At 51.2% G+C, this 16,516-nt stretch overlaps 2 protein-coding genes across 8 annotated transcripts in view; both read right to left on the bottom strand.

Annotated features, from left to right (window-relative positions):
* The window catches only part of NFYC (nuclear transcription factor Y subunit gamma), a 37,645-nt gene extending 25,423 nt beyond the window's left edge, over positions 1 to 12,222 (bottom strand). Inside the window, exons 1-3 of one of the 7 annotated variants that reach the window (XM_041129375.1) lie at positions 12,048 to 12,130; positions 3,369 to 3,415; positions 2,322 to 2,424 (exon numbers count right to left, since the gene is read on the bottom strand). The gene's annotated coding sequence lies outside the window, so the exon portion shown is untranslated. Of the gene's footprint in view, positions 1 to 2,321; positions 2,425 to 3,368; positions 3,416 to 7,669; positions 7,840 to 7,979; positions 8,072 to 12,047 lie in introns of those variants that run through there. The other 6 variants (XM_030038897.2, XM_030038900.2, XM_030038899.2 and 3 more) reach the window with 6 other exon arrangements.
* LOC121233861 lies at positions 8,501 to 9,282 on the bottom strand. Its single transcript, XM_041129333.1, has 2 exons — positions 9,010 to 9,282; positions 8,501 to 8,842 (listed from the first exon to the last, which is right to left on the bottom strand). The coding sequence occupies exons 1-2, from the start codon at positions 9,280 to 9,282 to the stop codon at positions 8,501 to 8,503; spliced, it is 615 nt and encodes a 204-aa protein (XP_040985267.1).
* Positions 12,223 to 16,516: the final 4,294 nt, after the last annotated feature.

Below are 16,516 nucleotides of genomic sequence, written 5' to 3'. Positions count from 1 at the left end.
GGTCTCCACATGGCTACCGGGAACACAATCTTAGATGAGCACACAACTAGTGTATCATCCTCTACAGAAGGTTTCCTAGGCACAAAATGAGGCACTGCAATTACAAGTCCCATCAAAACCGTACACAAACCCTGTCTCCATGGCACATTTCTGACCTGATGAAGGATTGGTAGCTGCCACCAGTGGCAAGAGCTGAACAAGCCAATTTTGAAATCTTGCTAGAGAGGTCTAAATAAGATGTTGCCACAGCATGGCACAAAGCACTATGGCAGGGGGAAGAACCACTAAGATTTGTGCCAGACCCTGCCAAAGCAAAAGGAAAGACACAAGCTGTAGCATGCAAGGATCTGGGGTTACGACACACGTGCTTTCGGCTCTTGATGTTCTGAACAATTCCATGAGAAAAATCAGTGAACACGCGCCCTGGGAATGGGGCTTGGAGAGAGCCAGGCTGGCGTGTGCTGCCATTGCTACATGTGCCAAACGCCTTCCTAAAGGAGCCGCTTCAATGTATGCATCCAGTTGAGAGTCATTTCCAGTTTTGGTATGTCAACAAGACTGCACAGAAAAGGCTTTCCTATAAAACCTTACCCGAACAAGCGCCAGGGGGAGGAGGGGGAACACCGCATTTAGAGAGATTTATACAATGGTTTTTTGGACACAAGATCAGCTTTTAACAAAGCCCAATCCTCCACATCATAATAAAAAGGAAGCAGGAACACTTTAAAGATGAAACATAATTGACTATATAATCCATAGCATTACATATACAGCACATCACAGCAGTAATGATGCTGTTCTTATTAAAGCATAAAAACTAATATCATGATGTACAGGCCACAAATTATGAATAAAGTTATAGCTAAACCATAGGCCAAAATCAGAAATCTTAGACTTTAACACTAGATTTATTTATCCAAAATATATGGGAACTCTCTTCCATTTCTAGAAAACAGTGCTATAAAATCTAACGCAGCCTTTCAGGTAACAGAAAAAGGTGATGATCACAAACTTAGGGAAGTCTAAAGTTCTGCTCTTGATGAAAACGTAACCTTTCAACTTTTTCAAAACAATTTCAAGAGGCTTTCAGTAAAACCAACATAATTCAAAACACAAGTGCTTCCTTGCAATGTACTATTATAAGAAACTTTTGCAATTCCTCAGTTTTATCCATCCCCTCTTGTGGTATTACATACACACAACCCTCTAAGCATATAGCTGGTACTGTAAGCGGTTGATTTCAGCTGCTGGGAGAATCATTCTAGGCTGTTGGATAAGGTGCGTATTTGCAGATTTCTCTTGTTTGATAAAATTAAAATGGAATGTAAGTCAGGCTAGTTAAATGCTGCACTAAATTACCTGCGGAGGACAGAGTACTTATTGCTAAAGGTTTTTAAGAGAAGGTTGCAAAATGGTGTTTGAGTTGATCTTGCCTTAGGGCAGAAAATAATAAACAAGATGACCTCTCCAGGTGCCTTCTAGCCCTTTTTTCTATGAATATTTAGCAGTAGATTATTCTCTCTTCAATGCACTGTCTGAACATTAGCTCCCTAATACCTCTAGTGCATTACTTCTGTTTTCATTCACGCGAGGCACAGCATTTGATTTAAGCCCAAATCAGTTACAAAGTCAGAGAGAGGGATCTGGATTACCGCTTCCAATAACACAGACAGCTCATTAAACCAGCAAAGTTTGGTTTCAGCAGCTAGCAGGGCCAAATCTGCTTTGTACCACTCCCACTGCTGATCTGCTGCTAAGAGCATTGCAATCGATGTTTTGCTGGATCACACACAGGCATGCCTCCTACTCTCCCCCTCTCCACCCCAGTACCTACAGCAGGAATTCTGCTCCTCCCTTCTCCCATCCCCAGACACTTGGCAGCTGGGTTTCGGCACACTGGGGCAAGAGCTGCCTCTCCACTACCCACTCAACAGGGCGAGAGCGCAAGCAGCAGAGCTGATCCCGGCTCCTCTGGAGAGGAGGTGGCAGGGCCAGAGTAACCACCCCAACTTCATTCATGCAAAGCAGAAATCGGCCAGATAACCTTCCTGATGCTGAGTTTGTTATGAAGTTACAGCCCTGGTCTTGCAGAGAGCTGCATCAAACTGCAAGCAAGCCAGTACCTTTCACTGGGCACTGAGCTGGGAACGGCCTCGCAGGAAGGCATGTGCTACACGCTCAGCAAGAACGAGAACCGAGTCTCCAAAGCTGCTTCAGCTGCACAGGGGAAGAGAATATCCTACCGCACAGGCAATGCACGGCAAAGGCATTTTACTGAACATGCACACAAGTGCCCAGAGAAACTGTGTTGAGTTTTATACCTTAATACAGAAGACAGCGTGACCTAGCAGTTAGAGGCAATTGCTAGTGCAAGACAATGGTACGCTGCAGTCTTGAGCAGGCGATTGTCAGTTGGCTTTACTCCTTCAGGGGAAAAAAAAAAAAAAAAAAAAAAATCAGGAATAGTGCCTGCTTTTACAGAAGCATTGAGTTTCTATTCGCAATGCACTAAGTACCTAACAGCACTGCTAAAAGTCCACAGTACAGCAGCAGCCCACATTAATTCGTGCACAGAAAGACTGAAGATACACACAGACTATATTTAACGCTGGGCAGGGTTTTGGGAGTGCACACAAATACACTAAAGGCTGGTATCAGGAACCCACCAGAAGCACAGCATAGCACCAGAAACCATGCTGCAGAATCGAGAAGTGACCTTCCCACAGTGCAGCACCAAGTCAAAAATGAGGCTGCAAATATTAGAACAGCACAAAAAATAGCACAGGACTAGTTTTTTCTAAAAAGGTAAAGCAAACAAAATAATCTGAACTGCTGTTTGTACTGGTTATTTTACTTTCCTTCCTTCTTTGAATGAAGGAGCACATGGGTCACACTTGATATTTGGTGTTTCAACAGTTAAACATTATTAAATAGTGGCTCTTTGCAGTGCAATTTTGGCAGGCAAGCACACAGAGTAAGAAGTAGAGGAAGAAAATTCCCAGACAAATAACAACAATTGTCTAAGATGAATTGTGCTGCCTCTCCAGGTCCTAAATTAAACACACAGCAGAAATGGAAAAGCTCTTTTAAGTAAAGTGTATTCAAGTTAGTCAAGTCTACTTCACAGGATAAAACAGTTGGCACACACCGAAACAATACTGCGTATCGTGTACCTCACCTTATAAACTTTAATCTCGACCAGCTTAGCATAAAATTGATGCTATGTATTGCAGCTTTATAAATTTAAAAGAAATTACAAGCTACACACCTCACAACACACTTCCCAGTCCTGCTGTACATGTATTTTATTCACTTCCCTTTAACAGTAGTAGCCTTAATGAGGATAACAAGAAAGAGTGAGAACTCACCTTCACAAAATTACATGGTCTCAGTCTTGAATAGTTGTGTGCTTGCACTTTTATAAGAAAAAAAAAAAAAATCTAGTGAGAAACATTCAGGCAGTGCCTTGCTCTCAGAGGCGGGAGGTATCTCACCCAGACTTGTACCATATGTGAATGAAATTTCACAACTGTAGTGACATCAAGCACTCACAAAACAAAAGTACTTGTCACATACCCTGAATGTGTACAATAAACACAGCATATGGTATATTAATAAGTCACAGCTGAAACCTGAAAAAAAAATTTTCAGGACCATAGGCACTATTTTGGCACCAGCAGCGTTAACCAAGTGATAGGCTCAATTTATTCAGAAAGTGCTTCAAATATTTCCAAATCCAATTAGAGTTTTCAGCTTTGGTGGTATCTGCTTGGCCTCTATCAACACCCAGGCACCCATCACAGAGACCACCTCAGACTGCTGTCCTCAACAGCTCACAAAAGCAAGAGAGATATTGCAAGAGGAGTCTGATCAGCATTTGGGTTGGTTTGCCCACTTCTCTTATTTTGTATTTTAGGCAGCAGAAGTTCTGATCATGCAACATACACGTTTACTGCTCTGGAATACAAGCACAAGCAAAATGCCTGTTAAGACAGCATGGATTAAACAGACATTCAGCTTGGCGATTATTTTTTTTTTTTTTTATGTTAGTTGATATTTTTGAATTATTTATAAATAATTCTGCATTAAATTAAGAGTTTATATATAAAAAGTCCTATGAGTGCCCTCACGTTTTCTGATCCTTCTAACAGCCACACAATTTAACTGGCTGAAAATGCTAAATTGCGTTCTCGCTATTAACCTGCTGGTTACACCAGGACCCACACAGCAGCTGGAGCAGACAGCCGTCATACGATCCTGTGCTGACACACAGATGCTGCAGCACATTTAGGGCAAAGTTATGCTTTAATTTTAATGCAGCCTTAGGTGTTGAGTGTTTCTTTCCTCTTCTGCTGCACTTTTAGGCTCAACCAGCACTGTGCTGCTAGAGAAGGAAGAGGGGAAGGCAGAAAGAACAATTCAAACCACAGCAGGACAGCAGCAGATACAACCTAGAAAAATGTGAATGACAAAATGAGTTATTCACAAGAACTTGTGACGGTTTTAAAGCAGAGTGAAAGACCATACCAGTCTGTAACTGGGCACGTCTTCTGCAAACCTTGTTATTCTGTGTAGAAAAGTCAAATAAATGTACTGCTTTTCAGGGCCTGCAGGGTTATTTTTCTATAGGGATTATTCTAATAATCAGTGTTCCTATTACTTTCTTTATTCACTTTTATAACTTAAATTATCAAATGGAATCTTGCAAAAGTTAAAAATAATTACTTTCATAGAAACAACCATGAGCTTTTTGCCTCCTGAGATCAGCAGATCTTACTTAAATGAAGTACAACCTGTGCTGCTCAATCAGGCCTTTCTCTATTTTTTTTAATTTTTTTTTTTTAATTTAAAAAAAAAAAAGATCCTGTATAATAAACATGCAAATCCATACCCTTCTGGGTCACCTTCACTGAATTAAAAGAGACAACTGAAAGTGACCTGTTTTGATTTATCAGGAAGTGACCAAATAGCAGAGCAAGTTATAAGCAGACAAGGGAAGAAAATCCCCCCAACGAGATCTCAGCACGTAGAAAATCTTAAAGTTTTTGAGAACAAACCAAAAAAAACTTCCTGTAACTCCTGGGAAGCTTTGGCAGGTATCCTGAAGTTTGATCTTGTTGTCAGTGCCCCTTGTAACAGCTGCTACATTTTTTGACTCTCTGAAACATAAGGTAAACTGTCTTCTTTATCAAAACATAATAATTAAAGAGTTTAAGTTAGCAACCATATAAATTTAATTCACTTACAACATGGGCAGATCGCTAAGCCCTGAAATTAAGAAACCGTTTCATGTGCCAACACTGTTAAAATACAGATGTCACGCTACATTACATAAATGCAAAATACTAGTCCGATTAAAAAAACAAAACAAAACAAAAAAACAACCAAACCCAAATACACTGTCTTGAAAGGTGACCTGCTGCAGGCATCCACCACCCTGACAGCAAGGCACACAGGCATCCTCTTCCTCCTCCCCCGAGCCACCGAGGTGCTCAACCCAGGGACAGCAATTTCCCACAATAAACTTGTCCTTTACACTTTCACTTCTTGCGCTGCCAGTTAAGTTAGTACAAAAAACAAGCATTGAAAAGTCCCTCAAACAAAAAGGCGAGCTTGTTTTCTGAGCCTGCATTTCTAGCAGGTAAAACTACCAGGAAAGCCCAGGGGACCTTTGGTGCAGAGGGGACACACAGCTAACTTCACTGAGCGGCATGAAGTCAGATCCAAGGACCTTCCTTTCCCTTACGGTGCTGCAACAAGAAGTTGGGAACTGGTGTAATTTGTGAATAAATCCCTTTAAAGTGCTACCAAAAGCTTTAGGTTTTTCCTGCTGCTCTTGACCTAGAAAGATCAAGCAGCACCTATCCCTTACACAGCTACAACCTCTTGCAAGCTTAAGCAATGAAATATGATAAACACTGGGTGTAACGAAGACTTCTGCAGGATTTCTTATTTCATCTTACAGTAGCTGCAGATTCCCTCGCATTCTGCCACCCCTTAAAAGCATGTAGCAGCTGAATATATCCTAATTTCAAGGCAAAAAACTTGAAATGTCTCATTCCTGCTTAAAGATGCTAACAATGACCTTCACACTCACAGTCAATCCCCCGACTGTGGCCAACAGCCCGCTACAGAAGTTACTGCTATTCCACTAACATGCCAGAGCAGCCACCATTATTAATAGATGACTTATGGTGACGTTTCTCATTCTGCCCCTTTCTTGGATTGAAACTAGTATGACATGCCAGACGCCACAGAAAGTTGAATAAGCTTTGCCTGAGACAAGGTGATGCTATTCACCAGTCTTAATTTAAATTAAAATACCCAAAATAATACTTGAAGGCTGTAACAATTCAAAGACCATTCAGGTTGAAGTTCAACCCCAAGACGCAGTCCTTTGTTAGCAGCTGACGCCGACGTGCAGATCAGGCTCATGTGCCAGGGCCCACTTTTCTAACATCCCTATAAAAATAAGTCACACAATGTAATTACCTCTAATTTTCAAAACAGTATACTTTTAAGGCCAACAATTAGCAATCAGGAAAAAAAAAAGGCTAAGAGCAGGACTGAGAACACTTGAGCCGTGTCACCCACTTCACCCCCGGGAAGGCAAGGACGGTAATAGCAACATTTAGCATCTCTCAGTAGGAGCGGAGAAGGAATGTCTGCAATGTGATTTGACTCCTCGCTGAAAACTAACTTTAATTCTAATCTACAAACTATTCTCTGTGTCCTTGATGACCTCGGCCATCGGGAGCAGCTTCATTTTCCCACTTTGATTCTTTCTTTTCCCAGCGCAAAGTGCCGCAAACAAACTTTGTCCTTCATTCTCGAAACTCAGAGCCGTGGTATTTCAAGGTCACTCGTGCTAGCGAAGGAAGGCCTAGCTCCAGCAACTTTAGCTGCAGCACGGCTCTGACGGCAAGAGCCGTGCAAGAGCCCAGCCCAGCCGGAGTTCGGGGTGTCACCGGCAGAGCCGAGAAAGCCCTTTACGCTGGAAAAACTTCTAAGCTAAGACGCACTCTCACCCCACTCCTGCGCCTGTCACCGCTGGGCTGCGGGGCTCCGATGACCTTCAGTGCTTATTTACAAATAAAAAGGAAAACAAAGGGCTGCTTATACTTGTCAGGAGTTTGGCTGGCGGTTTGGGGGTGATGGGGGTTCCGTTGTCGTGTCCCTCCCCCCCTTTCCAAGAGCCCCGTTTCCAACCGGTGCCCCCAGGCCAGCTCCCAGCCGGCCGGGCAGCCCCCGCCAAGGGCATCCGGGGGAGACCCCCCCCCCCCCCCGGCTCGGCGGCAGCCCCGGTGAGGGGGGGAGGGAAGTCGCTGCCATTTTGTGCCCCCCCCCGCCGGTTACCGGCCCCATGGAGGCACAGCCCCCCCGCCCCCGCTAGGCGCGGTGCCCCCTGCCGCCCCCGCCGCCCCGGGGGCTCAGCCCCGGGCTCCAACCGCCGCCGCCGCCCACCCGGAGCCCCCGGGCTGCCCCCCCCCCCCCGCCGCCTCCCCCTCCTCCCGCCTCACAAAGCGGGGATACCCCGAGGCCGGGCGGGCAGCCACCGCCACCGGGGCCCGCTCCCCCGTCACCGGGCCGGACCGCAGCCGCCCCGCCGCCCACCCCACTCCCCCCCCCGCCCCAGCCAGCGCGGCTCCGACCGCCGCGATCAACTTACCGGGCCGCGGCCGCCGCAGGCCCTGCCCGCCGGTCGGGGGGCGGCTGCGGCGCGGACGCGGAAGCCCCCGGGTCTCCCCGCCATCCCTTTGTCTTTGAGCTGACCCCTGCCTGCCGGGACTCCGCGTCCCCGCCGGACCGGGCCGCCGGCCCCTTTAACAACCGCCGCACAGCCTACCCTGCTGCGCCCGCCCGGCCCGCCCCGCCCTCGCCCATTGGCCGGACGCCGCCGGGGGTGGGCGAGGCCCCGAGCGTCCATTGGCTACCGCCGGCGGCGCAACCTCGCCGTCCACTTCCTGTTTTAAAGTTACCTTGAGAGGCGGCGCAGGGGTCAGAGCGGCGCCCGGCCGCCGCGCTCCCCACCCGCGGCCCCCTCCGCAGCGCGGCGGCCGGGCCCTCACCGCCCGCCCCGGCGGCTCCTATTGGTCGTTCGGCTCCTATTCAAACAGACGGAGGGGGAGGGGGAGGGGGTCGTGAGGCGGCTGTCGATTGGCCCGCGCGCCTGTCACTCCAGCAGCAGCCCACCACCTCCCCCGGCTCCGCCGCCGCGTCACGGGGCGCCGATCGCACCGGCGGGTCACGGGGCGACGCGCGGGCGCGGAGGGCGGCCGTGCAGGCCCAGCACCGGCGGCGGGGCCCGGGCCGGGCCGGTGTCCTTCTCCCTGCGGCGAGAGAGGCCTTCCCGCCTGGGCCGTTAGAGCAGGGCCCGGGCCGGGCCGGTGTCCCTCTCCCTGCGGCGAGAGGGGCCTTCCCGCCTGGGCCGTTAGAGCAGGGCCCGGGCCGGGCCGGTGTCCCTCTCCCTGCGGCGAGAGAGGCCTTCCCGCCTGGGCCGTTAAAGCAGGGCCCGACCGGGAAAGGAGAGGAGAGCGATCGCCGGGCAAAGGCGCGGCAGGACCGAGGCGTGAGACATCTCGCCCTCGGGTGTGCACGCAGAAAAGTTAAACGCGCGGGGTTCGGTTTGTCGGACGGAGGGTACCACCGTCTGACTCGCCCAGACCCGTTCCCGGTCGGTCAAGCGGTGAAGGGGGTCCCGCAGACGGGGACGGGAGCTGCCCCCGGGAGAGCTGCGGTTGGGGTCCGGTGGCACTTCCCACCTCCGATCCGCCGAGAACGTTTGCGTGGCTGCGCAGCGACCCGGATCGAAGGCGCAAGGTGTGCGCGCGCTCCGATGCGTCTGTAGGGATGAAAAAATAATCTGGGGGCTCGAGGGGAAAAAAAAAAAAAGTTAAAAAAAAAGACAGCCTGCTCTTCAGACAGATAAAACACCCCAATTTAGCAAGCAGCCACCCAAACACACGCCTTCCTGGCGCAGACCCTGACCCCTCTCAGTAGGCCGAATACCTCCAACGTTCCTCCTTGTGGGACGCCTCGGGGAGCGAAGCGAGCGCTGGCAGAGCTTTCACCTCTTGTATGCTGAAGATCCCCCTCAGCAGCTTCAACCACACGCACTACATCCCGCCAGCCTCGCTTCCCCCGGCATGCGGTTATCGGAGCCTCCGAAAACGCTTCGGTAGCTCTCAGATCGGACTGCAAGTTGGGAACGGCGTGTTTACGATATTTTAACCTATGCGGACACAAGCTATCAACAATACCCGAATGGATTTCGAGCTGCATTCCAAGATACAATTTACTGCTTGAAAATAATGTGCTTACAGGATTATATATAGAGCAGCAGAGGAAAAAATATTATGAAGCACAGCCAATGCTTTACTAGTCCTGCAGATTAAACTAGTTTGAATCAGATAGCAAGGAGAGATTAATTTAAAAATAGATCTTCCCTGTGATTTATTAAATATAATTGGGTAAAACATGTCTTAAAAAAACAAATACTACTACTTTGCAATGCTTTGTTCTCTTCCTGTCTCATTCCTCAGATAAGAGCTGCGGTATGCTTACTATTAGAGGTATGCAAGGTACTTTCAGGCGGTATGCAAAACAAACCCAGAACAGCCCACCACCTTTCCTTCAGAGAACAGGAATGCCTCGCTGGTATTTCGAGTGGTAACGACTGCCCAAACACATCCCCACCTGCCTTCTCGCAGAGCAAGGCGACCCCCTGTCACCTACAGACCGGACTGAGAGCCTCTCTCCTGCATGCGGGTATGACCCAGCACAGCCACAGGAACAGCTACTGCTCTAATAATTCTTAGTGACAGTGAAAAAAAAAAAAAAATCAAATTAATTGTGGTAAGCCCTGCAGTAAAGGGTTTACTGCAACTGTTCTTGCTCTGAAACCACTCGGGGCAGTTGAGCTAACACTCAGGAATTGCCAAAATCCCACTTGAAAGATTTAACTACAAAGCTACTGGGAAGACATAAGGAGAAAAGAATGCTCTTAACCCAGTGACTGTCATCTGTCGCTGCATTTTGCAGGTTGCGGCACTTCTAAGAAAGCGGCACTGCACATTATTCATGTATGGCATGAGAACATACACTGACAAACACGACTTATCTTTATAAAGTACAAAATAACGAGAGGGAACAGGTTGCCCACGCAGGATAAATGACTGGCTCAAGGTCACCCAGCCAACCTGCAGCACCCTGAAAACCGGCGGGATTACACCCGGTTCTCACTCCTCGCTCAGAGTGAACAGCTCTCTGTGCTGCGCAGGGGTTTCAAAGGTCTGACTCAAGGCACCATGTTTTGCTTTGACCAAGAACTCTGTGTTCACCCCAAAATGTGTCCGAATCCTCCACTCAGCATGGTCACAGCAGCCCAAAGGCCACAAGCCCCTGCATGAGCCAGCATCTCAAACGAGCCCTTGTAACAGTGACACAAAACCGAATGTGGTTATGACGGAGCATGCGATGGCAGATGTGAGATTACATCAGGCTGTGACCACAATGACCAATGCCTAAGGGACTGTAAGCTGGGCCCAGGTAAGTTTAGGCTGCTACCAGAGCACGGCTCAACTGAAGGCAAACACAGATCCAGCCTAGTCCAAAAACATAACCTAATTTAAGGGCATGGGTAAGCCTGACACATGATGTTGCCAAGGGCAACAGCAGCAAACGATGTCTGATGACCCAGGAGGTCTATTTTCTGGATGTAGGACTAGAGGAAAAGTTAACCGCATGCTTGCAACTGTTTGCTCTGCATCGCAAAGTGAAGCCAGTTGAGACTTTCCTTTTAATTGCATGTACTCAGACAGCTATTGAGACAGACAAGAAGTATTTATTCATAAGTACATGGAGAATACTTTACTCAACAGGTGTCTCAAAAGGCGATATGAAGTCACATTCCAGAAGTAGCCAGCGCTATCATTTCTTCTTCTGCAAGCAATCTGAAGTTTGCCAGAGCTCTGGGTTCTGGAGCCAGCCCTGGGCCACAGCTCAGCCAACACGAAGCGTAAGCCGTCCCTGCCACCAAAGAGCTGTCCTGCCACCCCGCTTGTCCTATGCCCACCACTCAGCCCTGACCCCCCAAACACCTGCACAGCTAACGATGCGGCCGGAGAATGAACTGACCTGAATGAAATCCAGCCCAGCCAAAAAGAATTTGCTTTCATCCATGCCATACTCATACTGCTGTTAATATATAGTGCTTCACCAGTTACTGGGGGGGCATCTCTTTCATTTTCTCAGCTCAAGAAAAAGCAGAATCTGGGGAGACCACATTTACGTGCAGATATTTTCACAGCTTTCAGAGCCCTTGGGTTTCGAGTGGAGATTAAACAATCCATCAGGTATTGACCAGAGACCCACAACTCATCCCAACCGCTTCGGCTTGGGTCCTGCTCCTCTTCCCACCAAGTGCTGGGGTAGGCTCTGGAGAAGCCCCTTAAGGCTTAGGTCGACCCCCCCCCCCCCCCCCCCCCAAGATCGGTAAAATATAGCATCTCCGGTAGGTGAAACCGAACTCTCCCGTAGCAAATCCCCTGTCGGGGCCCAGCAGATCGGGCCTGCCGCCGCCAACGCCCGCTGGCTGCCCGGGATGGCACCGGCAGCCCCGGGAAGGCCTCCGCTCCCTGCCCTGCTCACCGGCCGTCAGGCAGCACCTGCCCCGAGCTCTGCCCGCCGGTCCCAGGCGCTCCGCCAGCCCCGGGACCACACGGGCCTCGGTCGTCATCCCCCCCCCGGGCCGGGCCCGGCAGCCCCCCCCCAACCCCGGTCCGCGCGGGGAAAACGGTTCGGTTTCCTGTCCTCTCCCCGGTCCGCTCCTCGGTATCCAATCAGCACGCAGCCTCCCTCGCCCGCCTCCCCCGGCGCGGGCCAATCAGCGAGCGCGGTGCGGCTCTGCCAATCGGAGCGGAGCCGTTTTGGAGGGGGGAGGGGGGAAGAGAGAGAGAGCACCCCTCGGGCCGCCCCCGCCCCGCGCCCCCTCACGGGCCGCCGACTCCCCCCCCCGCCGCGCTCCCGCCCGTTCCCCTCGCACTCACCGGGGCGGCCGACGGCGCAACCTCCGCCTCCGGCGCCCGCGCTGCCTCCGGCCCGGCTGGCGGAAAGCGGGAAGGAGGGGGAGGGGGGGCGGCCAGAGCAAGAGCGAGCGCCCAGCGGCCGAGAAACAAGATGGCGGCGGCTCCGTGAGGCGGCGGGGCGGCGGCTCCGCCCCTTTCCCCCCTGGGCCGCGGCACTGCGCAGGCGCATGACCCGGAGCTGATCTCGCGAGACCTCGGCTGAGGAGAGGCGGTGGAGGGCGGGGGTGCCATGAGCCGAGGCGGGGGAGGATCCGCCGGGCGGGGGGTCTCGGACAGGCCGGAGCGGGGGCCCAGGCCTCGGTGTGAGGGACCGCGGGTGCCGGCTGTGCTTCGAGAGGGAGCCGAGCTTCTGGGTGCAGCAGGGACTGGCCCAGGTCGTTCCCGGCCTAGGCCTGTGTGGGCCTGGTGTCCAGCGGGGCCGAGGCCTTAGGCCGAGGTGGGCAGGCGTGGGGCAGTCCCCTGGGCAGGGAGCCCGATGTCTTGCTCCCTGTCCCTCACCTGAGGCGTTGAAGGAAGCTGTTGCTGTTGCTCATTGTCTCCGAGGTCCTGGCAGCACAGGGATCATAGGCCGAGGGTCCCCCCAGGACCCTGCTGCTGGGGCTGACAGGTAGAGCTTTGCGTCCTTCAGCACAGCCACGGTGGAGGAGTTGCTCCTCCGTGAGCCCGTTGGCTCATCCAAGGAGGTTTCCAGCCCTGCCTGTCAAGGCCCTGAGAGCTGTCCAAATTAAACCTCAGTGAGCTGTCCAACAGTCTTCACACAGGCCTCTGATCTATCATCACAGGATAACTTTCTGCTACTATCCTACCCGAGCTGGAGCCAATTCAAGCAAAAGTCTATGCGCCAGTACAGCCAGCTATCGCGTTTCCCAGGAACTGCTTTTCTGGCTCGGGGACATGTTACACTGAAGTGTGACTCATGCTGCTTCAGTATTTTTCCCATGAAAAAGTGCATCCTGAAAAGTGACTCCATCTTTGCCTCCTTATTGTCTTTCTGGTGCCCAAATCGTTTGCATCCAATTTACAACTAGCAAGAGGATTTGCCTCTCTGGTGCTTTAAATGTCATTTGAGATGGGAAAGGAAAGTCAGGTCCTGTGTGGCTGCTGCACTTTTCATGGAGTTTCCAAAATTGGTGATGTCTGCTGGTGAAGTTTCTGGTACGGCGGTTCGCTGCGTGGGCTCTGCACCCTGCACAAGAGAGGAGAAAATCCCTCCTGCGTCCTGCAAACACAGAGTTCAGATCTGTGGTTTCTGTTGCGTGACTTTTGCCCAAATGTAGGAAATGGGACAAATTTCTGTGTGCACTGCGGTTTCAGAGCTCAGCTGCCCTGAAGGCTTTGTGTTGGCAGTGAAGTGGGAGCTATCTTGCAGCAAATTCCTGCAGTTTTATTGAAAGTCTTGCAACTTCATGATCTCAGGGCACTTGCAAGGCAGCCAAGAGAAATAAAAGTCATGCTACAGTTGGTTTGCTTTTTTTTAATTCTCACAGTTTCTAAGCTAGCCTCCTTTTTTTGTAATGTTTGAGGGTGATGATATGCAATGCTATATGGCACCTCTTCAAAATGACTCATTTATAAATCAATTAGCCGGCACTGCTGCTGACTTTGCTGCCAGGCACAGCTGTCAAACCAACCAGCTGTTTTTCCTGCCAGGGACCAGGCCCCACTCGAGGGGTTTCTGCACAATACTCTGCTCCTCCTCCTGCTGGATCCTTTTGTGTGCTGTTGCGCCGCGCCCGTGATGCTCCGTTTCCTCCCCACCTGCTCTCTCGGCAGCAATGGACGCATTGTCTGGAGCTGCTCGGCTTCCCCAAGAAGGATCACGGCCATCTGCAAACACAGAGGTCTCTGTGTCAGCCTGCCCGTAACGTGGAGGAGCCAAGAAAAACAAGAAAAAGAAAGAAAGAAAGAAAGAAAAGCGCTTTTCCACTCTCTGCTTTATCAGTGCTTGCACAAATTTGTTCTTGGTTTGTTGAGTTCGCACTTAAGCAACATATGCTACCTGCTCAGCTGATTCCCTCCTGCGCCGGCAATGGGACCCTGAGGAGCTGTGCTGCACTGACTGCACCCCAGGGCCAGGTTTTGGAAGGGCTGAATTTGTTTGACACTTCGGAAAATCGTCTCTTAGAGCAGAGGTGACATGCCTGCCCCTTCTCCTCGGCTCAGCCCCCTCCCGTCCCCCAGGACTGCTGTTAGAGCAGTCCTCTGGACTCATCCCAAATAAGCTGTTGCTTTGGGTCAATTATCCCCAAGCAAAGAAAAGCGTAGAAAAGAAAAACCTGGGTATAAATTATGTATGGACATGAATGTGATGCCTTGTAGATTTGGGGAAAAAAAGAGGCTATTTAGGGCCAGATTTTGGGGCCCATTAGTCCTGCAGGCTGCCCCATTGTGCCACATCTCGGTTCACACCTGATGCTGGGCTGCAAACCAGGCTCCTGAGCCAGCTTGCAAGTGCCACAACCCACCTGGTACATCTCCCAGTTGGGGACCAACTATATGATATTTAAGTATATTTGAGTTAAGAGTATATATTTATATGCCTGTACACGTACACACATTTTTGAAGGTCCTGTGGAAACCTTGTCTTCTGCATTGAAAGAAAACCCCAGAAAGACACAGGAGAGACGATGGTTTGGGTGTCACCAAAGGACTCTTTGGGAGACCAGAAGACCTGAAGGACAATCTGGTGTCAGCCGCAGTGCTGTGGGTCACCAGCAGCTTTTGTACTCGGGTAGCTCAAGGTTTGAACTCGGCTCCCAGAACAGCAAGGCGCTTTTACCTTCTCTGGTCCAGACAGGAGCTCCCAACCAGCCATCACACTCTCCCTAGTTCTCCCAGCCCTTCATCCCCAGGGCAGAGACGACAGAAGTCATTAAAACCCCCCAGAGGTATGAAATCTAGAAACCTTAACTCAAGAGCTGCAGATGAGCCACTCTGAGCCAAGATGCTCGGCCCAGCTCTAACTGGGCGACCCCATTCCCAGGTAAGCACTTTCATCTTGCCGGCAGTGGGGAGAGGATGCGGCTCCCAGCTCAGAGCTGGGATTTGGTTCAGCTTGCTCGGTCCCGCTGCAGGACAGTGGGTTTCCCAGTGCCTGCAGCATCCTGAGGAGAAGCAGATGGTGTGCTAGTGCCTCTTGCCTGGCTGGTGCCCAGCACAGGTCAACCACGCTGGCTTTCCCAGTAGGATACTGGTGGGCACACGTGACCCAATTGCTCCCTGCAGAACAGCAAAAAGAGATTTTTACAGCATCTCGGCGTAGCTCCTTCTCCTGCGAGAAGTGGGACACAGCACAGGAACGAGAGAGCAAGCTGCAGAGCTGACGCAGCACCGACAATCTCCCTGAGCAGCGGCAGCAACGTGCTCATCCCTGTGGCCAAGAGCTCCAGCGGTGGCCAAGGGGACAAGCCCCTCTGCCCACCCGGAGCCCACCTCCCAGCCTGGATCTCTGGATGGGGACTAGCACCTGCGTGGGGCAGCATTATTCTGGAGAAGCCTCTGCAAAACACATTGGATTTACCCAGTCCCAGCATAAACCATCCTCTCCCCATAAGCCTTTATGAGGTGCAGCCCTCTCCCTCCCCAAACGCCCAGCCCCAGAGCCCCCAGGGCAGCCCCAGTCCCCCCGGCATTTCTGCCCCCTTCTTTTGTGTTTTCTGTTGCCCCTTATGTCCACCTCTCACCAGGATGAGCAGCAGCCATGCTCAGGCAGGTGCCTGCCCTGCAGAGGCAGGGTAAAGGCAGCACGTGGCACCCACGGGGTCTGCAGAATCCCGGGGTCACCCTTGCAGGGACACCATGGTGCCTAAGATGGCAGAGCTTGCAAAGGCTCTTCCACGCTTTCCGTTAACCCATGGCCAGCACGCTCATCCTTGTGCCACATGCTGCCGATAGCCCCTGCAGTACCGTAAAGCCAAGTCCCACGAATCCTCTTACGTGGGCTTTACCAGAGTAATCACATTAAACTATCCCCTTTTCGCCGGCACAAAACCAAAACATAAAGGAGAAGGTGGTGAGGAGCCGACAAACCGGAGAGCTGAGCTCCTTAACGAATTAAGAGACATTAGAGATGGGAGAGCCCTGATGGGATCCCAGCGCAAGACCAAGTCCGGGGCTTTTGTCCATCCTGCTCTGGGTAAGCGCTTCCCGGGGGATCGGCTGCAGGGGCTGTCGGTGCTGCACACCCCTGGTCTCGAGCACGTGGGAACGAGCCACTGAGTCCCTCCCGGCGGGAGGTCAGCGAGGGATCCTGGCGCAACCTGCCAAGGGAAGCAGAAAACCAGTCGGTCAGAAAGTTTCCTACCAGTCGAACTGAAAACTTTGTCAAAATAATTATTTTATTATTGCCATGAAACTTCATGTTTTATCATCGAAATGTGGCAGTTGGAAAAAAAAAACATTAAAGGAGAGGCTTTTCACTGTCAAGGCAC

Source organism: Aquila chrysaetos, chromosome 16 (assembly GCF_900496995.4).
Source record: "Aquila chrysaetos chrysaetos chromosome 16, bAquChr1.4, whole genome shotgun sequence".
NCBI lineage: Eukaryota > Metazoa > Chordata > Aves > Accipitriformes > Accipitridae > Aquila > Aquila chrysaetos.
This window is presented reverse-complemented; position numbering and strand designations above follow the sequence as displayed.

Coding starts and splice junctions, on each gene's coding strand:
- LOC121233861 (XM_041129333.1), bottom strand. CDS start 9,282: ATGCAGCTCGAAATCCATTCGGGTATTGTTGATAGCTTGTGTCCGCAT. Junction 8,843..9,009: donor CACAAGGAGGAACGTTGGAG/GTATTCGGCCTA, acceptor TCATCCCTACAG/ACGCATCGGAGCGCGCGCAC.